Genomic DNA, 24,265 nt, shown 5'->3' with positions numbered 1-24,265 from the left:
CTTTGTCAGAGGTTCACTGTGGGCAAGGCTCATGCATACACGGCAGCAGAGAACCAGGTGAAGTTAACATAATAAGTTATTCTACTTTGCACCTTTTGTTAACAGAGGTCCTAATTGAGACACTAGATTATTACCTGTTGAAAGAATCCTTGGGCCAAATGTTTAAAATGTTTTTGAGTCATTCTTTTCTGGGCATTGAGAACCAGTTCAAACGTAAGGTTTAGATTCCAAGCAAATCATTAAGAAACTATGATTTTGATTCTGTCTATTGGTTCCTATACAATTAAAAAAAAAAAAAAAAATCACATTAGTTTTAAATGTTTAGTGTACTGCAAATGTCTACTGTGTACCCACCAGGATTTGCCAATCCATCTGCTTCCTTAGTCAGTTGAATGCATTTGTATCTTTCTGTCTCCTGATGCATTTGTCCTAGTAAATCGTGAGTCTGGCCTTATTCTCAGATGCACTGTTCAGGCGTTGCTGATTGCTTGATTAGCAGGTGAATAGCACAAATTGCATGATTGTCTTGTAGCACCTCAGTTTTTGCAAATGCTTTACAAGAAAAGGATTTGACTTTGCTATTGTTACAGTAAAGTAGTAAAAGTAAACTCTAGAATATTTCAAGAAAGCAGGAAAGAGACCACTGTGGCTGTAGTTACGGTTACTTTATCTAGCTCTGTGTTTCTGCTGCTAATTTAACTGTGATAAGTTGCGTTTCTCACAACTCTTCTGTGAGTAATGCAGGAGGATGATATAGTAACACAGACAGGGACCCTATATTTCTCTTCTGTCACATTGAACACAACATTTTTCAGTAACTATTCTGCTTATCCAGGTGGACTATGGCTGACTACCGTAACTTTATTACCCTTTGTAGCAATACTTTACTGTGACTGTGGCAGTGTTCTGGTGTTTCTCTCACACACCAGTAGAAACTCTTTCCCACAAAATGCCCACTAGTATCTGTCACCACTGTCCTTAAAGGTGATGTGCAGTCGGCGTGCTCGTCCCTCCTGTTAAAAAGCGTAGCGGCTGTATCATTTGATACAGTTATTAGACTGCTTTGTTGATGAGAATTGGTCCTATACTTAGCTATTAATACCATACTGCAAAAGTCATGCACTGAAAATGCTACTTCAAGTTCAAGTATGACTCCTTGGCAACTGCAACAGGCTGTTTGTATGAGAACAATATGTTCTCTAAATACTGTGACATGTGCAACTTGTAACATAAGCCTCACTTTCAAGTGAGATGAAAGTCAAAGCTGCAGATTTGATAGATTTTCTATTTCAAAAAATGTAAGTAGTTTGTTCTCTTTATGTCAGTCATCTAGCTTATTCTGCTGTTTTTTTTTGTGTTTTTTTTTTTTTTGCCCATCACTAAATAAATGCATCCTTGTGTCATCCAGTTTTGAGCAGCCATTAATTCTACTCCCTGTTCCTCTAATCTCAAATGAGCAAATCTGTCCTTGTTTCCTATCAACAAACAACTGCAGTGGTTGCACCTTGAAGGTCAAGTCCTGTTCTCTAATTAATTGGCCTGGATGTTTCTGATATTGTTGCCAGAACAGAGATCTCGCTAAGTGCGACATTCATATTCACACAGTTGTTTATGTGGCATTGTGTTTTTTTTTTTTTTTCCACTGGTTGTTATTGTCATCACATTCAAACAGAACCTAAGCTGAAAAGCTCCTTAGGATAGTTGTCAATTATTTCATTGTTCCAATGTGGGTGTCTCCATTAAGGAGTCCAGGTGCATTCTCACGGAGCCACTTGGGATGCAGCATTCACTTAACTCATGCCGGCACTGAGCCCTCACCAGGGGAAATAGAGTAAAGCTCTCTCAGATCCTGGGGATTCAGGAAGTCTTCATTAAAAATGCCAAATGTTGTAGATTCGAAGCACAAAACGCGAGGAAGGATGGCAGAATCCTTGACTTTTGATTGAGGAATGCACTTGATGATAAATTACTTCAGCTTTTTAAATCCTCTTGCTTGTTGGATAATGATAGCTTTTTAGCCAAAGCACACATCGACCTCTCCGCTCCCGCAATTCTTAGAGATGCTTAAAGAGGTTCACACCCCAGTGCCCATGTGCATTTGATGTATTTTACCAAACAGGGCCAATTGTGTGCATTTACAATGCGATAAACCTCATTATGTCTGCCCACTAACCAGTTGCGCATTATCTGAAATGGTTTATGGGGCTTATACAGGCCAATTTATCACAGCGCTTGGTTCCATTGTTGGTCCATGAATGTGATGCTTGTCTTAGCCTGACTGAGCTAATGTTACTCCTGCTCAGAATGAGGATGCTCTTTTACTTTAGAGTCTTTGTATTTAGGTGATTAAACTCCAGGGATTTCGCATCCTCAGTGGGACATTATTGCTGTCACTGGTGCATAGCAAGTTGAATTCACCTTTTTGCATGTTAATCATCCAAGTCTTGCACTTGCACATGTTCAGAGAAAATATTCCATTGGATTACTTGAAAGTCCCAAGCAAAGCTGAAGTGCTTTTAGAGAGACACAGGGTGAAAAAGTTAGCGTCCCCGTTATTCTATGAAGTGTGTTATGAAGTGTTTTAAGACAATCGATATGAAATGTTTCTTAACTTAAAATTAAATATGGATAAATAAGCTCTGTGGTTAGAATAGCTGCTTTGAGCCCTTGTGTCTGCTTGTATATGTTGAGTGATGACAAATTGATTCTGGTACTGGCTTAATATAGCAGATGTGTTTAGAGTGAGGTCAGAGTGAAATGTAATCTGTGAAGATGTAGCCAAAAAAACCTCTGCAATGTTAAGGTTGTGTAATCACCTTCTGATCATAATATCCACACAAATTGTCGTACTGATGTTTTTTCACTGATGTAGAATTAGATTTGATAATCTAGTGTCCCTGTTCACATCTGTACTGACAAATGAGCCTATATTTTTGTTTATCTCTGTGCTCTGTTCCCACTGCTACTACCATTCCTCCAAACAAAAATTCCATTATTGTGACAACTCTCTGAGGTGTTTGTAGATGCAGTGACAGGCAAGTCATACTCACTCACCACGTTTCTCTTGAAACCTAATCTCCAGCATGACCTTGCTCACCCACTGATAGGCAGATAGTGGTGGGAAAGGCTGCTGATACACTTGCTGTCACCAGCTCCACTTGGAATATGTCTTCTCTCATTAGTATTGACTCTGTGCTTTGGTTTTATAGTATCTTGTTAGTGACCCATGAAAGATGAAGTTAAGGCAGGGCCATGATGCTCAGTGGCCCATGATTGCGTCAGGAACACGTCTGTCATCACCACACTAGCTAATGTTAGCTCTGAATGGTGTTGCTCCACATAAAGCTAGGTGTATAAGCAGAAGGACTCAGGGGCTGTTTAATATTTGTGGTTATTGATCGTGGCCCTTGTAATGTAATTTCACCATCCTTTTTCCTCTTAGCAAATATTGGGGTTAAAAGGAGACCGTCACCCATCGTAAATCCTCTTCCATTTCCCATCTGTTTCCTCTTCACAGCTCTTTTCTCTCTGTATCTCTTTCTCTCTCTCCGTCTCCTGTTGCCCATTGGGCAAGAGCTCGGAGCAGTAGAGTTCTCTGGCTGATGGAATTTTATAGTTGGCATCTTGGCAGACTCCTTCATTTCACTTTTATCCTTTTCAGTCTTCAGGCAGCCTAGAAAGCTGCCTGTACGGAAAAATCATAAAATCCAGTCCCTGTCACCAGGCAAATTTAGGTAACTAATTTTCAGATCAACTTATAAATCTTTTAACTTGGCTGGCTGGCTGACTGGCTGGCTGACTGGCTGGCAGAAAGTAGCCTACTGAGCAGAAGTTTGAGCAATCTTTGCCTACTCATCATTCCCTTGGAGGAAGCATATCAGTCTGTGGTGGCTGGCAGGGGTAGTGGAACCAGACAGAGTTACGGTCAGCTAAACCAAATGGAATGAGATGAAACGCTGAGTGATTCTGGGGCAAGTAATATGTTCATGTTCTATTACACACTGGCATGATTCTAAGTCATACCAGTAGCTTGTGCTACTCATCTGGAAGGTTTTGTTGAAGAGATGCTGTATGTGTGTCGCAAGGGACTCCACTGGAAAACATCCACTACCTCTGCCTCCTTGTGTGCAACCAAATCATGACACAAAGTAATAAATGATGCAGGTTTTAATTGTGTGTGTTTAAATATAGATCTCAATGTGTATATCACTTGGGTGTGTGCATACATGTGAAAATGCATGTATGTGTGCTTATTCATGTGTGCAATCGTCTGAATGGATGAGTCTATTTCATGCTGAAAAGCACTCACCTGGTGAAATCTGTGTTTGTTGTGTCTTTTTTACATTAGAAAGAACCCATCAAGCATTTGTGTAGAGCACTCCCTCATGCTGTTGTCTGGAGGCAGAATCTGTATTTGCAGAAATTGCCAGTTAAGTAGAAATGAAGATCATATCGTATTACTTACACTAAAGACTCCGCACCGAGTCGCCCACCAAACCTCACCCTCTTTGTCCCCCTCTCTCATGCTCTGTTGTCTGGTTCCCCTGTCTGACATACATTTTGTAATATTAGAAATCATTCAAGCATGTATTTCTCTTCATGATGCTGTGTGTGGTGCTACTACCATGTGAAGCTTTTCAAATGATCTTCCTTCGGAGTGGCAATAGGTTTATCGGTGAGAAAGCGTGCATCACGCATGCACAAACGCAGAAATGCACATGTACAGGGGGAATTTCTGCCTGCCTCTGCTTTGAAGCTGCAATGCCAGAGCTGCCTATGTGTTACTAAATCCCATTCTTAAAGAGCGTTTTACCCCCCACGTCTGCGAAGCCCTTGGCATTGGCAGAGAACACACACACAGGCACACACAAAGGCACATACACAAGCACAATCTGCATGCCTGATGCAATGTTCAGTCACTTGAGCAAACAGACACATTTGAGTACATGAAACAGCGCTGCAGTGTGTCTGTTCCTATTAGTGAAATGGTACTTTTACACTTGTGCAGTTCATCTTCGTAGGTTGTTTACTATATACAGCCATAGGAGACAAGGCCTTACTTTGGGTTGTGACATTACTGAACTATTGTTTGAGTATTGCCTCATTTTGATTTTTTTTTCTTTCCTTTTCCTCTTCGAAGAGCTATGTATGACAGCAGGAGCTCTCACACTGAAGGCCCATCTAAACCTAAGGTTTTGAGAGAGAAGAGATGAGGATCAGAGAGACAGGGGTATGTGGGGATAGATGGAGGGATGAAGGAAGGCAGTGGCCCCATGAGGCACCTGAAGCTGTGGTGTTACTGAGAAATATGGTGTGTGTGCATCTGAAATCCTGCTGGCTAGCCTTTGGCATATAGTCTGCTGTGTTTGTTATGTACAGGCCCTGTGTGAAATATCACCTTCACCCACTGAAAGAAGCCCAATCTTTTGGGCCATTGACTGTCAACATAGCTTTTTGAACCCATTACTTCCATTCCACAAGACGAGTACAACTTGAAGTTGAAGATTGCAGCAGCAGCTCAAAGATTTGAATTGTATAAATTTGGAAGGAATATGTACGCCACATGCGTTAACATGCGTATCATCTTCCCTGATCTCCATGTGTCTGCTGTCTGCATTCCTTTCTTCACTGGTTTGCTCACATTACCATGTCTTCCAGGCAAAACAGAAATCTCATGGCACAGAACCTTTAGGCTTTGATATTTTCAATAGCCCACCCCTTCCCAGTCTCATGCTAACCCCTTGTTGGTAGAGTGGAATTTGAATAAACTAAGAGAAAGTCGTTTCTCCCTGTGTCCTGGTACATTTTGGCATGAGCACGCATCAGGCAGCATCTTCAACCATAGTATTCCTCCGTGACCTGCCAGGATAAACCGAGAGGAATGCAAAGATGGAGCGAAGACATGGAGGAAGAGATGTCATTACCAAGCTGGACCCCAGGGTTTAGCAGTTCACTGCGGAGGTTAACTGGTCTGGCCGCTCGGTGTTAGTTGGCATGGCTACCAGTTCCCAAGATATCTTTGGCCGCTTCCTGATATTCTCAGTAGCCTTCCTGTAATTGTCATTCAAAAGTTGGCCAATAGAGGCAACCCGCTGAGATGATTCGAGTGGTAAGAAGCTGGTGAAGAAGCTACATATGCATCCGTCTGTTGATGTCTATTCGCGTGAGACTCTGATAACCTTATTTCCTTCTAAACATGAGAGATCACTTGAAGCATGTGAATGGTTGTAAAAAGAAGCAAGGGACTCTTTTGAGGGAAAAGGTCTAGAAATAATATTACATTCTTACAGCAATAATAATAAAACTCCCCATCTCTCTTTTATGACTCTGCAATAAGTGAGTTGTTTCTGCATCTCAGTACTGAATAGAGAATAGGGAGGGAGGGCGGCACACAAAGCAGGCAGGCAGAGGCCCTGGTCTTTGATGAATGTCTCTATCTCCAGGCATTAGGTGTTCTATTTTTCATAGCAGGCCCTTCGGCCATGCTGGAGAGAGCTTGGGCCTCACATGCGCATTCGTGCAAGGCGCCACAATCCTCAGAGATGGTGACTAATCCAGGCCTACTGTCTGGGGGCGAGAGTCGCCGCTACCAGCACAGCCGAAAGGTCACACCTGTCAGAGCTGTTGGGAGAAAAAAGAGGCCAGAAAAGGAAGCCAGCACTACAGTGGCCTCTACTTGAAAAGGTACAGCTTCATAGTGTCTCTAATAGTTCAGCGTAGAGACACATGTCCAGACACAGTGACACACAATGGCACACTGTGTGTCTGTGTGTGTGTGGGAGGAGACAAGAAGCTGCTTCTGAAATAATTACATTTCTTCTCTCATTTCATCCTTTCTGACCAGTTCTCTCACTCCAGAGCAGCGTATCACGAGCGACATTTTTCATCTCATATTTAGCACAGGTGAAGTATTTAATTAATTCACCCAAGGTCACACATTGTGTTCCCGTACGCCTGAGTTGTAGTGTATTGAATGATACTCCTGTCTTATTGTTAATGACAATATTGATATAGTCAAGGATATTGTATTTTTTAATATCTCTTTAATTAATCTTTTGCTAACGGATTCAGCATTCTCCACTTAATAATAATCTTATTTTAGTCTGTGCAATCTAAATTGCCCCCTGAGTATAGCACTGGAACAGAGCTATAATTGTTGTGGTTCTTATTAGTTCCAACATTCTTGTTGGTTTGGTGCTGTTGCCACAGATGCATTAGGCGTCTAGAGATGCAGATGTTATCTGTACAGCCTTCAATCCTATTGGCTATCCATTTATCTTTTGATTAAATGCATGTCTGGTCTGTGGTAGGGACTTTATATTTTGTTAGCCAGGTGAAGAAGCACATGTTCTTTCTTTTCACTAAATCCATGGAAGCCACTTTCTGCTTTTCCATGTAATGCTGCACTGTTGACATTTTACCAATGCTCCTGGTGCATGGGAGGCACCACTGCACCTCACCATCAGCTAGGCAGCATGCCATGGCTGGGGCATCGGCCTCAATTCAACAGGCAAATTAATCTTGCTTTGTTGGAGTAGTCAAGCCCAACCTAGGAGAGAGTTCGTTTAACTGTTGCTCTGCTGATGCAAGTGCTTTCTCTGGAGTTTGGAGCCTTCATTTATGGGCTGTTAAAGATCTCTCCATCTGTTATTAGGAAGGGCCTGGACATAGACACCTTGATGAATAGGTATTTCTACTGCTATTGAATGGCCTGCAGCCTCTCAATGGAGACAAAGTAACAGAGTGGATATTAGAAGAAACAGTTTTTGTTTCCTGAGACCTCAGTGCAAATGCATGCAATTATGCTTGATTAGAAAGGAAGCCCTTTTAGGTTTGGGACATAAATGGAGAAAATCTAATTGGGACTGCATTGCTTTCCTTTTTCTGCAAATGTTTTGATATTTTCTATTCACATACACAAACACATACAAAGACAACACCATGCACGTACGTACGCACAGGCATCCACCTTCTTCACACATACGCAGTGTGTTCCACTTTCAGTACAGATCACCTCTCTCACCCTATCTGTTAGCTGTGCTGTCTGTGTGATGAGAAGATAATCTCTCAGTATGGGTTTTTCATGGGAAGATATTTCATAGATCATGTTTTTCTTCTGATGGGGTAGCACCAGACAATTTGAAATCCTATTTATCTAGCTAACAGGGAAGAGGAGAGGAAATGTATCTGTGGTTATTAGAGATGAGACAACCCCAATGCAGACATGAGAAGGAGATCAAAGCTGACTGCCCTGGAAATAATAACTGAATCCAATGTACCCAACCCACTGCTTGGAGGTTCAGGAAATGCAGAGCTTTTTCTTGCCTTTTCAGTTTGAATGTATGTGTGTATTTGTGTGTGTTTACCTGGTCAGAGCTCAGTCTATTCCCATTTACAATCCTGTCCAAGCTGAGGGTCAGTACTGCAAACACAAACATGAACACAGATACAAACGCACTTGCATACCACCCATTCAGCTTCTGGCAAAGCCCATCACCATTCTCCGAGGACTGCCATTGTCATAAATCATACTTGTCCCCTCCATCAGAATCTGCCCACAGAACCTGTGTAGGGATTGGACATCATTAATGTCCCTGCCAAATCATTTTTACCTGAGCCCAGTTTTTGTCCTCAGTCATCCTGCCTATTTTTTCCTGTTTGTTATTTATTGCACATTCTTGGCAGTTTGTTCTCAGGTTGGAGAGGATGACCGGGAAATGATGGGTTGTGGGTTTTGTGTGTTGTACTGATAAGAGTGCAGACTATTTCAGGAGCAGAGGTTAAGTAAGGAACATTACAAGTTGTACCATTCGTTTTGGAGGCGCAAGCATGCAGGTGTTAAGCAGTACTGACTGATAAGTCCTACTTTCATTGTGATATGAACATTAGCGATAAAGACGGTGCAAACGACTACCTGAAATGGGATGAAAACGAAAAATCATTTTATGTACACACTCCACGCATTCACACTCAGCGGGTGAACATTTGACCTATCAGGAGGAGCCCTGGACACATGCACCAAGCATTCACACCCTTTGGCCAATCATTTGAAGCCTCCACTACCCTCAGAGGTGAGGTAGCGCAATGGCTGAGGAAGGAGAGAAGAGCAGGAAAAATGTCAAGAGATGGTTCTGTTGGGTTTTGGAGAAAATATTTCAAAGTAAGCAGACGAGGTGAAACTTCAATTTGTTATAGTTATAAGGCCTCATTTAAATTAATGTTCTGTTTAATTGATTGGGAATGCATGTGCGGGAAATAATTTATTTCATTTCTTTATTCTTTATTTTATTTCTTTTTTTATGGACCTATTAAAGCCGAAAGATAGGATAAGAAAGATAAGATTAGAAACTGTGTTGCTAATATTCAAATTTCACTATTTGTTTATTTATTGCAAGTATACCATCATTGCAACAGTGAACAATTGCAGATTTTCTTATATTGTCCTGACATAGTGTTTAGCTGATCAGAATCCACTTACCTACCTTTACATGATATGTTGATCATCCACAAAGCCAATGAGTGAAGAAGTGACAGAGGAAGTTAGATGGCCCTGTCTGCACTTATAGAGTTAGGGTTCCAGAGTATAACCTTGCTGTGTTTCACATAACGTGTATGAGTGAAGATGGATATTCCCTTCTGTGGCATTAATTAAACACAAGGCTGTGACCTTGGGTCATACAAGGGTTTGGGTCACCACTCTGGCACCCATCAGTAGTAGAAGTGTAGGGCCAAGGCCAAGCCAGCAGCGCTTGATTAACCTCATACAGTGGCACCAGCAGTCTAGCAAAAGGCCAGCAGCAAGAGGTAAAAGGGTCGCCAAAGCGTAACGGTGCTTTCTAACATAACCGAAGCAAAGGTGGAACCAGTCTGTAACGTTACACACACCTCAGCAAATCATATGAGCAACATACCTAAATGAGATTAATTTAGAACATGCATTTTCAAAAGTCAGCTATGTGCACAGCAATCAGCCACAACATTAAAACAGCCTGCCTAATATTGCATACGCAACCTTTATGCTGCCAGCTCAGCTCTGATCCATGGGGTTATGGACACATGACCTCTGGAGGTGTGCTGTGGAGTTTGAAGACCGGGTGAACGCCTTCAGCTCCTTGCCATGTTCCTTAAGCTGTTCTTGAGCAGTTTTTGTGGTGTGGCAGTGCGCATTGTCCTGCTGGAGGACACTGCTGCTGTGTGGGAGAACTGCTGCCATAGGATTGAGACTGGTCTACAGCAATGTTAAGGTAGATAATATCTGTCAAAGTGACATCCACATGAATGCCAGGACCCAAGGTTTCCCAGCAGAACATGACACTGTAACGGGATGATCAATGTTATTTACTTAACCTGTCAGCGGCTTTAATGTTGTGGCCGTTTGGTGTATGTGTTTTGTGCATGCGCTCATATATAATGGTCTGACCTTGTGAGAGAAAGCTGTAAACATTAATGAAAATGGCACAGACAGAAATGAAAAACTGGCTTTGTGGTTCCAACTGCTGGCAGTAGCATGCTCTGTGTAGATGATGAAGACAGAGAGCGACTGGCCACCATGTTGAGACGGGTGCAGATCTATATCATGCGACATAAACACCTCTATGTAATATCTCTTGTTATTATCACTTTCAATCCTTTTGTTGTGCTCTTTTAGCTTTCAGGCTTAGTTGTACATCCTCAAAATGGCCAGGCACCTTAAACCCGCTTCCTTCGACTCGTTGAGGGTTCTGCTCATGATCTGTTGCCTGATATTGTGTCTACACATAAGCTCGAGCAGCTTTTTAAAACAACAAAAGGTAGTTCAAGTATTGTTTATTCTTAAAACCGGGATTGTTATTCAGCTGAATCAGTGCGGAAAGAAATAGAGAAAAGAAGAATGTCAGACTAATGTGGACCTTTTGCCCCCATAGCGTGTTTGCCCTATGTATGATTTATCAAGGTTAGTCCCTTATGGAGAGGGTCGGTGAAGAAGGATGAAGGAGCATAAAATAGGACACACATTAGAAACCGGCATCAGTACTCCTGCTCATTTATTCATTGTTTCAGCATTGTTTCCCTATCTTCAGACCTTTTTTGTAGTCCTTCTCCAAACTTTTAGTCAGTTGTTGCAGCTCTTGGCTTCATACCCAAGCTCCCAGAGCTGGAAACAACAGCACAGAGTTCATTAGGCCTTCACATTGCAATCAATGCAGTAGAGACCACAGTGAAAGCCTAAATTAGATCCTGTGTGACTTTACCTGCTTAACAGCTCACTTGTTAACCCCCTCTGCCATGACACAGAGAGTACATGAGGGGGAAACGAGTGCCAAGGCTTCTCATGCCTTTCAAGTTTTCCTCTGCCATTATTTGTCGCCTCCATATAACTGTGGAAATCTGACCCCCTTTCTCATCTCATCTACATACAAAATACCTCATGTCTTTATGGTTTCTGGGATCTTTTGGGACAATATTGAGCCACTTGCTGACCTTGAATTGATTGGTGAGTGGTTGGAGTGTAGTGCATTATCTTGAAAGCACAGTGGGTGAATCACTGCAGGGGCTTATTTTTAGGTCGGCTTAATGGAGAAAGAAATCCATATGTTTCTGTAATGATCTTATTGTTAGGACTTCAGCTCAGAAAAACCTGTCCATCAGCTGTCTTTCATATCACATTTACATATTGTGTTATTGTGCAATTGGAATCTGGATAACTTGTGTGGATAAGGCAAAGTACATGCTAATGCAAAGTGAAATTATACTGATCAGCTACAACATTAAAACCACCCACCTGATACTGTGGAGGTCCCCCTCGGGCCGCCAGAACAGCATTGACCTGTCAGGCCAAGTCAGCCAAGACCACATTTGGAAGTGAACAGGCTCACATTGTGATCGAATCTCAGTTGGTTCTCCACAGTCTCCAGGAAAAGTTTCCAAATTAAAAGTCTGCCTGCTAACTCAAGAAGGCCGAGCAAAAGCTACAGTTAGTAACAGCAGTGTTAGCTCGCAAGTTATCTTCTTGGAACAAATCAAGCAGACCTGCCAACATGATTAGCATATTTTGATCTGATTAAAGTATGACAACAGTCAACTTGATGACAATGTGTGTTTGTATCTGGTGTAAATAAAAGAACTATTGATCAGATGTCATGTTCCAGTTAGTGTATCTACATACAGATGACTTATTAATATACGTTTTAAATGGCTTCTCAGAGTTCTATGTTAGTATCTGTATTATAAGTCATCTTAAATGCTACATCTTTACAATAAGTCATACCCAGTTCTTTTATTACACTGCTGCAAATAGACACGTAACTTAAGACTTTTCTCTGCGGCTAGTGTGTAGTCAATTTTACTCACTTTACTTTTCTCACTCTCTTCTACCTGACTTTCAGTGAGCTGGCTGACATCTGCTCCTATCTTTATAGAAGTGTCATTGAAATTCAGTGCAGACTTGAGTCCTGCAAAGCACAGGGAGAGCTGCTTAGGGGAATATTCTGCACCACACACAAACATAACCCAAAAAAGCGTACATGTACAGACAGGGTCACGAGCACACCCGTACAATTGCGTGAAACGAACCATATTAATGTATGTGCACCTACACACTCATGCATAAGCACACACAGACACATTTAACGCTGAACATTTGTGGTTTCAAGCTTTACAGCATTCCCTCTTGTCAAGCAATAATTAGCTGTGATGTTATTGGCCTTTAGTTAAATATACATACAAAAATGCATCATGTTTTTAAAAAACCCCCCCAAAAAAACAACAGAACTCAAGTCAACCGGGTACATTTTTTAACAATGTATGACCCACTGTGCATATGGCCGTGTGTGTGTGTATGTGTGTGTGTGTCTGTGTGCTACTGGGTATGTGTGCACAGAAGTGTTTCTTGCATTAAGACGTGAAAGTTGTTACAGAGAATCGATAGGGCAAGGACGAAGTTCTGGCCCAAGTAGTTACAGATAGTAAGGACCTAGAGCAGCAGATCTTGTAGGAGCTCCAAAAATCATACTATTTCCATAACCTTGGCCAAAATAAGTTGTCGAATAGTAATTTAAAACAGTCTGCCACTAATTCCCCAATGTTAACAGCTGTGCAACAGCATTTGCTCTCATTTAGCCTCTTTTTCATTAACAATATACATAATTTCTGGATTTTATTTTGAACTCTTTCATATTTATGTAACATACAGTTACCACACACTCTCCAGCTTACATACACTAAGTACCATTTTGCAGGGATACTTTGCTTAATTGTGGCACAAAATTACAGTGACTGAGGACTTCATTACAATACACCCAGCTATTTACTTGGAGAGCGCAAAGGCAGCAAGGTGTAGGCCAGTGTCAGATTTAATTAAAGTCCACCAAATTTAAAATCATACAACCGTTCTCCGGTCCAATGCTCTTTATTCAATGAATAAAGCATAAAAAAGATGGTGTGTGGGAGAAGAGTTATGCCACGTGTTTTCATTTTGACACATAATATCCTTACCTACCATCAAATACAACGACAATATAATGGCAAGGGTGACGTTTAAAGTGGCTGAGAGCCCAAGAGACAGGTACAGCACTGACTGACATTCCTGAAATTGAAAAGTAGGGAAATGCATGATGTTGTACGACTGTATTATTGTACATAAACATGTATGCAACTCGGCTGGCCCTTTAACATTGGAAATAGGAATAACATCTTGGAGAAATCCTTCATCAAGTCCTCTGTTGCATGTGTGTTGGTCTCTTGTAAATCGAGCTATTTAATGTGTCAGTATTTTATTTATATATTTGTCTGCCATGCTTATTGTGACCGCCACCATCCCTCTTAGTCTGCCTCTCTTATCACTCAACAGCTTCACACGTAGGCTTTTATCTTTTTTCTTCTTCCATTGGCCGTAGAGTTCAGTCTTCGCTCCTGGATGGTTTGCTTGGGTGTTCAAGATCATGTTTCATTGATACTTTCTTTTCCGCACGCAGACATTTTAAATTTCATCTTTCAGTCTCCTCAGTTTAAAAGGGTTACAGAGGTGCAGTTGCTTGGCATTATTTCCATGGATTTTTAATGAGTGTTTTTTTCAGAATCAGTTTTACTTTGCAGGGATTTTGGCCTTGATTTCAACCTTTGCTTTACTGATGAAGACTCCTTCACAGTCTGGGGTCACGCCATAAGAAATTCAGCTCTCCTTGACTGAATATTCTGTCATTGTGGGCATCCTTTTACTGCTATTTGACACACTGATGGCACACTGCAGGTCATCTTTCTGTGGGATTACAGCCAAGGGAGTTTGCTGACGATGGCTATTGCTCTGCCCTCACCTTGTTCACATCTGGGGCCACAGCCAGTAGGACGGACATGTATGGTGTACATGTGCATGCGTCGTGTATGTGTTTTCTTTAAAGCTTGAAATGTATGGTCGTGGGTCAAGCCAAAGGTGAAAGCGTGAAAGAGAAAGGAAAACGGTGAGCCACTTAAAAGAAGTGAATACAGTCACCCTTTTTGTTGGTCTGGTGAAGGTGAAGGTAAAAGGATCACAAACAGGTTAACCTTGAACTGACTTCTGCTTTACCTTTAAAAAGGTTTAAATTGTGAAAGGTTGCAGCGTAAGTGCAACTGGATAAAAACATAGATTTTTTTTTTCATTTGTGATGCATATAAATAATAAAATCTTTCATTCAGCTGTCCAAATGTAGTTACTGCTGATGGGGCAGAAGGTATACATTTTAGTTCTTTGTTCATAATTGCCTTTGAATGTGTTGATGTCTAAAGTCATGTCAGCCTTTTTCTGTACACATTGAAGCATCATTCACAAGTACAAAAAAGAAGGCTGTTTTTTCTGATCTGTTTGAAAGTTTAAAACCTATTTAGAAGAACATGGCTTTTCCTTAATAAAAACATGTCCCTGTGTAAGTTCTAGTTCTGAATAAATAAATCTCATATGTATTCAGCCCTATGGTTGAGCTGTTGAGCTTTCTTTTTTTTTTCTTCTGACCTTTCGTTGTATTCATACATACACACTCCCACCCAGCAGCACACCCCTGTGTGTAGTTGAATTACCTTTTACAAACTATTGTGGGTAACTTTGTGTTAAAATAGCAGCGGAATACTTTAGTATCCACATTTTTTCGTGCTTGCTGCTGTCACGGGATGCTCCTTCTCAAGACCTTGGAGATCAGCACACAAATACACAAACACCATGATGCCTTGGCCGCTGCCCAGCGTTTCTTACTAAGTGAACCCTGCAATGTTATTTTCAACCAGCCTAATAAGTCATTGTTTCTTTTTGTGTTTTCTTCTCTCTCTGCTGCTCTGTTGCAGTGAGCTTGTCTTGTCTGGACATAAGATATAATGCCACTAGCCTGATTATTGAGAGAATGTTGTAGGCCTAATTGTGTCTGTGTTATCAGCAAGTTGCCCAGACACAGGAGAATAAAGCTGTCTGTAGATTTTTTTGTTTTTTTTTCTGACCACAACAGGCAGAAGATAGAGGAAGAAAATAAATAGAAAAAGTAGAAAAACCCTAACCCTGGTGCGTACAGATAAACGCATATTTCTTTGTAGCTGTCACCCAGGGTTCAGAAACACCTCACTATGGATGGAGTGAGACAGAAGCAAGAAAGAATAAATAAAGGAAGAAATGAAAAAAACAGAGTTGTAGATGGACGATGAGAGAAAGAGATGAAATGCTTGGCCACATGGTCTGGTGGGAAATCCCCCACTGAGCTGGGAGCCCTGCGCCCTGGTGGCTAGATGAAATGTCTTATCTGCCGGCAGCAGAACTCTGTCCTTTAAGGGGGGCTGGGGATTGTCCATCCAACCAGCATCTCAACTGATCCGTGTTCCCGTTGACCTTTACCGTGACTACTGTCACACTCACATGCCAAACTTTAGACTGTGTTAAATGTAGGAATGCTTATTCATATAGTATAACATCTCTCAGGTTGGTCTCTTTGTGATTGTTGTGCAAACCCTGGTTCCTCGCGCGGTTGTGTTGAGCATTGTTCATAGGTCATGTTTGAATCATAATAGAAAGGATGGGCCGTGTGACATTTAGTTCTACCTGAAGAACTGTGTATTCCCCATTCTTGCTGGTATCTTTTTCTCTCAACTAATCTATCAACCCTTAATGAACAGGAAATTAAGTTATAGCATGGCAGCTTGATATGCTCTAATTGCTCAGATTCTATCTTTATTATTTTTACATAAAGCAGTAGGGTGCTCTTGTAATTTTCATTAATTACGCACAAAGAAGCAGTAATTAGATCTTTCAGTAATCTGGAACTTTTTGTCAGATTTTTTTTGGGGTGCCAAGGTGGGGGCCATACGTTTTAATATGTTTTGATTCATTACATCAGAGGAGTGGTATTGTAGACATGCAATTATTGCTCATACGTGCACCAAAGTGACAGTGTTGTTCATCACCTTCAGTTACAAGGAAGGGATGAAGGAGATACAGCATATTCATGGCTTCTGTCTACAACTTTTTTTTTTTCTCTTCACAAGATTAAAACAAGAAGTATTTGGATACCATTACTGTGTCAGATTCAAATAGTCAAATCTGTGACACTAAGGATTTTTTTTTTTCTTCTTTCGCTACAGTCTTGGTTGTTGCATTGTGCTGCACCGTAGAGAATGACCTATTGTCTGATATGAACATTTGTACCCTTTTCTAAGTACTGTAACTATCTTACCTGCGATGAATCACGTAATTAAAATGAATAAGGTGGTGTCGTGATTTTGCTATAAAGGGAAGCACATGACTCATAAACAAAGCTTTGGACGGCTTTTATAATTGCCATTTTGAAGAAATCATTGAGACATCACTCGCTAATTGCAACTTTGAAGCACATAACACTGTTGGGGAGTTGGGGAAACATTATTTTAAAGATTGTGTTTGTGTGCAAGCCTGAGAAAGATAGAGAGAGGGATAGCGGGTTCAACTGAATGGGAGAAGCATGTCTGGCCTGAAAGCTATCTCCCAGCGCTAGCTTCCAGGCCAGACATGTTACTGCTTATGTGGTTCTCCAGTAAGCTGACAAAGAAGCTGAATAATGTATCTATCAGTCTGCCTGAGTGGGCCGAGCACTGGGCACTGAGGAAGCTGCCAGCTTGTTATAGGCTCATTACAGGTGAAGATGACATGTGGAGGTGCAGCCGCCTTGGCATTGTCTCCCTGCCCTGCCCTCGATAGAAGGCGCGGCACTCTCTCACTCCCCATGGCATACAGAAAGGGAGACAGAGGTGATAGAGGAGGAGGGAATGAGCCTCAATGCTCCCCTAACCCCCCAAAATGAAATTGACAGGCTCACTGAAGTAATTGCTCCCAGCACTATTTTCTTTGGCAGGAAATACTGTTATCGACAAATAGGGGATTCAATAAGCGGCAGGAGATGAGGCTCTAGGCTGTGGTCAAAAGGCTGTGTCTGTCCTCTACCGTTGAGGTTGCGGTGTCTCCTGATGTACTATCTCACATACCTGCACTTTCTCCCCCGTACGGTTTCTCTTTATTTTTGTATCTATTCCCTACTTCTTTTGACTCTCGTACTCCTGAATCATCTTCCACATTTTGCATCTTGCTGCTGGATCACAAACTGCGCACACAGTCTTTCTCTGCCATCTCTGCATCTCGTATCGCTCCCTTTCTCTGGGGTCTCTTTTTGACCACTTTCTTCTGTTGACCATTTTTGCGAGTCTGACAGGGGAAAACTCTATTACCCAGTGGCCAGCAGGTAATCCCCCTCCTCCCGCTCCTCACGTTGTTTCTCTGCTGCCAGTACGGTGGTGTAATGTTGATATTATCCCAAAGGAACCTATTGATTTGAGCTGGGGTCATGAAAAAGCAGTTTATGGTCAGTGTCTTTGGTTTCTAGAGGTCAGAACATGTGGTGAAACCAGAGCTCTAGCTTTTCTGGACATAGTTGTATCCCTGCTGGGAACTACTGAGAGGTTAGAAGATAAATAAAAAGTGGGTGATGTATTTGCCTCTCACTGCCCATTACTGGGGAAGTACTGTTCTGAAAATGCAGTCGCCTGATCAGCCATTTCCTAAAATGGAATCACAGTAATGTAAGCAGCATTTTTGCTTTTGAAATTGTGAGTGTTTTTCCTTCCACAGTTTACATATTTTTCTTGCTATGTTTAGGTCAGCATTTATGTTATTTTGTTCTCAATTACCTTGCCAAAAGTGTATATATTTATTGTGCAATGTTGACATTTTTTCATTGATTTATCATTTTAGTAAATTGTAAACTTGAGTTATTACTCAAACTTGCATTCTGTCCTTGAATGAACTGCTGAGTGCATTTTATTAAGCTCTAACACCACTAAAGTCAAGCCGTGTAAATGGCAAATGATTGCTCTTCAGACTTGCATGGACTCCACCACTGTGATTTTAATACATCTCAGCTGCCATTATATTTCGAGCTTTTTTCTGCACAGTTCTGACATATCGCCTCTCCACTGTCTAACCAAGCCAGTTGTTTTAGCTTTTGTTCTTATCTAACCTGATTCACTGCAGACAGCACTGTGTTTTCGAAACCCTACAAAAAGATTTGGTGATTGAACTGCTGTGATGGTACAACAATCAACAATGATATTTTCAGGGGACAAGCAGCAGATTGCACCAACTCCCAAAACTGCTCCCCCGGAGAATATAAGTGCCAATTAGTAATATTTTTCCTAACAAATAACGTGGACTGTATGTTGGTCCTGCATTGTTGGCATTGTTTGATCTGACACAGGTGATGCACTGTCCTTGGTAGGTCCCTGGTCAGGGAGTATCAACCCTATTGGATAATAAATACAGCAGATTTGGCCTTCTTCTCAGTAGAGAAATATCCATCCATCCATCCATCCATCCATCCATTCATCCATTCATCCATCCATCCATTCATCCATCCATCCATCCATCCATCCATCCATCCATCCATCCATCCATCCATCCATCCATTCATTCATCCATCCATCCATCCATCCATCTCATGGGTGCAGTCTCTCCTCATGGCTGCTTCAAACTCTGCTGCAAACAGCTCCAGTTTACACTGAAGGTCATGATGTGATGAAGCCAACACAACAACAGAATTGAGAGACATAACTGTAAGGTTTCTTAACCGGAAACTGTCTTCACCCCTGCTGTACCTTGAGATCATGTCCATTTCTGTTACAAACAGTGACAGGGGGTTCAGTGACGAGGGGCAGCCTTGTCGGAGTCCCATACCCACCAGACACTTATTTGACTATTTGCCCAGAATATGAACACAGCTCTCACTTTGGTTGAACAAAGTACCAAAGCAACAGCCCTGGTACCTGATACTACCCCACCCATCAGGGACACAATCGTCGACCTTCTCTAAATCAACAGAACACAGCACATGTGGGCCGGATTGTCAAACTCCCGTGACACCCCTTAGTAAAGACCCTACCAACTACTGCACCTAAATACAAATGTTCTTGTGTCTGGATTAACAGATTATTAAAAATTGCAGATTAACAGGCATCAACTCAGAATGTTTTTTTAATGTTACTTTTTTTTTTTTTGACATCCTCATTTGTATTTTGAGTCTAAGGAAGGAACAATGAGCAATGTTTCTGCAGATGCAGGAAAATTAAATTTAAGTGGACATTTTTAAAAAAAAAAAACTAAGTGAAACATGAAATTATAACAAAATCTTTTCACAGAGAACTGGTTGAGATCTTTTTTTTTTTTTTTTTAATTGCCCTACCAACCTGGGATTTAAGGCACATATATATATATATTTTATAGGACTTGAACAATCAGAAAACTGTAGTTGTCATGGTATTACCCACTACAGAGACAGTTATATATCACTGTCTAAGTGAAACCTTGAAGTATAACTCTTGTAAACTCAAAGTCCCCTCATTTCACCTCAGGGATTTGTCTGGAGTGTCTGTCTATTTCCTCTTCTCCATCAAATTGACATTTCATATCCTGTCTGTCTGGTTTTATCAGTCTCCTATTAATTTCTTACATTTTTAAAATGTAGCTGTTCTTCAGCTGTCAATAAAAAGAATTTAAAATTGTGTTTGGCAGAAGCGTGAAACAAAGAGTCGTGTGGTTGTGCACAGTTGCAAAATCTTGATAATAATGAGAAGAATTCTTATCTCCCCCTTGGCCTGATAACTATCTTGAGTCAGACAAAAGTTAACCCAGTCACTCCTCCACATTCACCCAACAGTGCTCAAGAATAAGATGAAAGATATGTGAAAAGGCAGTAAAGGGATTTATTACAAAATCCAACTATAGTTTGGAAAACTACACAATTATGCTAAAGTACACTCTAAGGTTTATGTTCTTTGAGATGATTTTTTTTTACAAGTGTTAGAATCAAAGCATTAGAGTTGAGTTTTTTTTTTTAAAGCCATGGCAGAAGATAATAATCGAAGAAAAAACCATGTAACAAAAATGAATGGGGGAACTCAATTTTACTTGGGAATGGACTTCGTCTATCCTTTTTCTTCTACACGTGTGAACAGTAACATGAGGTACTAGGCTGCGTGTGATTACATTCCTGCTAAATAATTGAATATTATAATTGACTTTGGCAGGAATTACTCTAGGAATTTGGAAAACATAATTTTACATCATCCTTTATCAAATGAATATTAATATTTTATGCAATTATTGATCCAATCAAACCATGAGCTCAGCTTACATGGAAAGCACATAATTATTGGTAACTCGCTGTTCTCAGACTGCCTCTGGTTTTTCAAACAACAACAAAAAAAGAGTTCTTTCATGTGGAATGTGCATTGCAGGAGAGCAGCAGGCCTCTCTTTTCTCCAGATAAATGAGCTAGCTTATTACTTCCCAAACTGCCTATTAGCACAGCTCACTTTGTGGGGAACCAGCACTCCAGGGATGAACATTGTGACGACGCTTTTGCCTAGCAGGCTGGTTTAGGCATGTGTGATGCTGTTTCTGCAACGTCTTTCCTCATTCGTTTTGCATGGTACCTTGACTCAACCCCCATGTGAAATGTAGGTCATTTTAACAATAGAATCATGAAATGACTTAATTAGCACTGATTTGTTCATGCAGCTTCTAATGGAAGAAGAATTAATCTATTTGACATTTGTATTCTTCAGTTTATTTGTTGATTGCAGGGCTGTTTGGAAATGATGCCAGGCTAACAATAGATTCACTCAGTTGGTGACTTTGGAATCCAGCTGTAGCTCAATGTATAGTACAGTGTTAAGAATGTGGACGTATGTTTCCCCCTTGTGCTGAAAGTGTGTGTGTGTGTAGTCACAAGTTGTGTAAGCATCAGTGTAGCAACACATCCCTGTGGAGATTATACACAAGAATCCATTTACTTCAAGCAGGAGCTGCTGCAGATAGCTTGTAAAGCCTGTGTCTCTGAGACTACAATCCATCATTAGGGCCTTGGCTGATTGAGAAGAAGCAGAAATTGGCAGGCAGATTTTTTGTTTTTTATGGAACGCAGACATCATGGCTAGCTTTTATTGCTAATACCATTGTAAGAATCCAAATATTAAGTCAAAAAAATTTCAACAACTACACATACTTGTATTACTTCATATAAAGTCCCCTTTGTGGTATTAGTGAGTTTATTTATAGATTTTTGGCATATTTAGAATAAACAGTTTTTCTTTTTTTAATTTTCTTTCTTTCTTTCTTTTTTTAGATTTCTTTGGCTGGTAATGGTTCCTTTAGCCATTCTGTCTATACAGGAATATGTTAAAGCAAATTATACATTCATGTCCCTTCAATTGTGTGTTTAAAAAAAAAAAACAAATTATTCACATTACTCTATGTGCTGAAGTTAAAGTATAGGCTGCTAATCTAAAAATTGTCTCCCTCATATTTTGTTTGCAGGGTGGACTCAGGAACAGCAAGCATGAGTGTACCCTTTCATCCCAGGAATATGTCCATGAACTGCGTTCTGGCATCACGGAAGAAAAGCTGCTCAATTGCCTGGAATCCCTCCGAGTGTCTCTCACAAGTAACCCTGTCAGGTTAGTAACTAACATTTTTCACTAACCGTACCTTGTTCAGTGTGAAGCGTTTGAATGATATTTAAGAAAAACTATAGCTTTTTGGAGTACTTTTGCTAGCACAATGATACATAATTTTACTATGAAGGATTTTGATTTTACATTTAACGTTGTGTGCACACTGTACATTTACATTACGTCACTTTGCCATTATTTTTGGGAGGTTTTCTACAGAGTTTTCCTCGAGGCACTACGGCATTAAAGTATCCATTTGAACAAACTACTAGCCCACACGATAGATGTACACAGCTGTAGATAGTGTACTTCAGCATCAACAGGGATGGCTGGCACTAAAAGTTGTCTTTAATGAAAATGTGCTTAGTTGCTGAGTATGAATAGGGCCTTGGATATATGTGCACAGAATATGCTAAAGCTGAACTTGATAACTTATGCAGTTTATTCCTTCATGCTTAATAGATATAAAGTCTGGTTTTCCCCAATAGAAACCCAGCAATTCTTAATAAGCACATGTGGTTTTGTGTCATGTGTATGACCTGCCTCTAATCAACGAAATCTCGTCTTTTCTTTTCTTTTCTTTTCTTTTCTTTTCTTTTCTTTTCTTTTCTTTTCTTTTCTTTTCTTTTCTTTAATCTACTATAAAGCTATATGAAAAAAATAAAATTAATAATAATAATGTTCGATTTTTTTCCTTCACTTTCTCCAGAGCTTTGCTCGACTCTTGAGTCATTCATTAGAAGGCCTTACTGATTTTTGTAGCCTTGCCTCTGCTCGCTACCCAAAGTCTCAGCCTTCTGTCCTGTAAATGAGATCTTCAATTTTAATTTGGTCCCACTAGTGCGAAAGAACCCTTAGTGACAGCAGATCGTCTAAATTATTTACCAGCCCACTGTTGAGGAGATGTTTCTTAATGTGAACCAATGAGTAGTGCATATTAAATGGTCATTGGATAAGTGGAATACATTTTCATGTTGACCCTGCCTACAGTGAAAGGACCTGCCAGCATAGGCCCCAGAGGAGCTTTTATTTAATCTGTGTGGCACTACCAGCATTGTGGTTGTATTCCTGTATCAACTCATTTGGAAGCCAAAGCTACAGAGCTGTGTGGTCTTGCTAAGTTCATGCACATTCACCAAACAAAAGGTGCTCAAACAAACCCTCTGTATACTGAGGAGAGAAAATCATCCACCTGAAATGATGGTTTGAATGGATGCACAAAGATATTCAGTTGGCCAACAAGACAACATTAGTATGTCCAGTATATACATATATGTGTGTGTGTGTGTGTGTGTGTATGATTGACCTACCAGCCTAACATAAATTCACATTTAACATACAGTATCTAGCATAGCAGTATGAATAGCTAAGTAACTGAGTAATTATCCCTTGGGTGACTGCGGAGCTGTGAAGTCAGTGTCCACAATCTTCCAGCGAGCTGTGGGGAGTCAAGTCAGCCTTTCCACTAAGAAAGGCCAACTGGTGCCGAGGGGGTATAACTGAGGCCAGGCTTGCCCTGTGGGTGTTTTTAAACGGCTGAACCTTTGACCAGCATATGAGGGACCCGTGCTTTATGAAGGAGTCGCCTCCCACGGATGGCTGAGCCCATCCAGGGAGCCACCTTTTGGTGTGTGTGTTGAGGACTGTGGCAGTGTTGACTAACACCGGTCCCCTGCATGTCTTTTACGCCTCTTATCATTTCTCTCCTGGGGAAGGGGGCTGACTATTTTTCTTGAAGCATGGATAAGGTTACCTCTAATTAATATGAATATATTTAATTGTTATGGATCACGACACACAGGAAGTTTGCATTTGTCTCCAGTATGTTAATGTAACCTTTGTACAGTATGTTGGGATGTTATCATATACGGAAAGTAACTATGAAGAAGGTGCCAGGAGAGTACATTCTTGTTTGCACCTCAGAATAATGATCGTCTTGGCTGCTTTAAACATTGATATTTTGGGGAACTAAATTAATATATTTATTCTAGATTTGATGAAATTTGCAAAATTGTGAAAAACTTACTTGTAACAATTGAGACACACTGAGATATGCTTGCACCTTCTAGTTTTGTGACCCCAAACAGTATTTCTTATTGCAGAGACAAGTCCCATCTCTGCAGAATACAGACATATTGCCACCAGCTGGTTACTTTTTTATATTCCAGTTTTCTCATAGTTGAAAAGGCCAGACAAACTTTGTGTGAGATTGTCTTGGCTGTGTTCAAACAATCTAAAGCAGAATGTTAAAGTCAGTGCCCTTATTTCTCAGCCATTTATGTGTAGAAAGAATCTGTCTTTT

The 24,265-nt window shown here is 40.7% G+C and overlaps 1 protein-coding gene across 1 annotated transcript in view; it reads left to right on the top strand.

The window, feature by feature from the left end:
* Positions 1 to 24,265, top strand: part of diaph2 (diaphanous-related formin 2) — a 382,471-nt gene that overhangs the window by 76,440 nt on the left and 281,766 nt on the right. The window contains exon 6 of the mRNA XM_008276280.1: positions 21,830 to 21,969. Coding sequence (XP_008274502.1) covers positions 21,830 to 21,969 — 140 coding nt within the window. The remainder of the gene's footprint in view (positions 1 to 21,829; positions 21,970 to 24,265) is intronic.

The sequence above is a fragment of the Stegastes partitus genome, unplaced genomic scaffold, assembly GCF_000690725.1.
Source record: "Stegastes partitus isolate 25-593 unplaced genomic scaffold, Stegastes_partitus-1.0.2 Scaffold2, whole genome shotgun sequence".
NCBI lineage: Eukaryota > Metazoa > Chordata > Actinopteri > Pomacentridae > Stegastes > Stegastes partitus.
The sequence above is the reverse complement of the archived record's forward strand: the minus strand, read 5'-3'. Positions and strand labels throughout refer to the sequence as shown.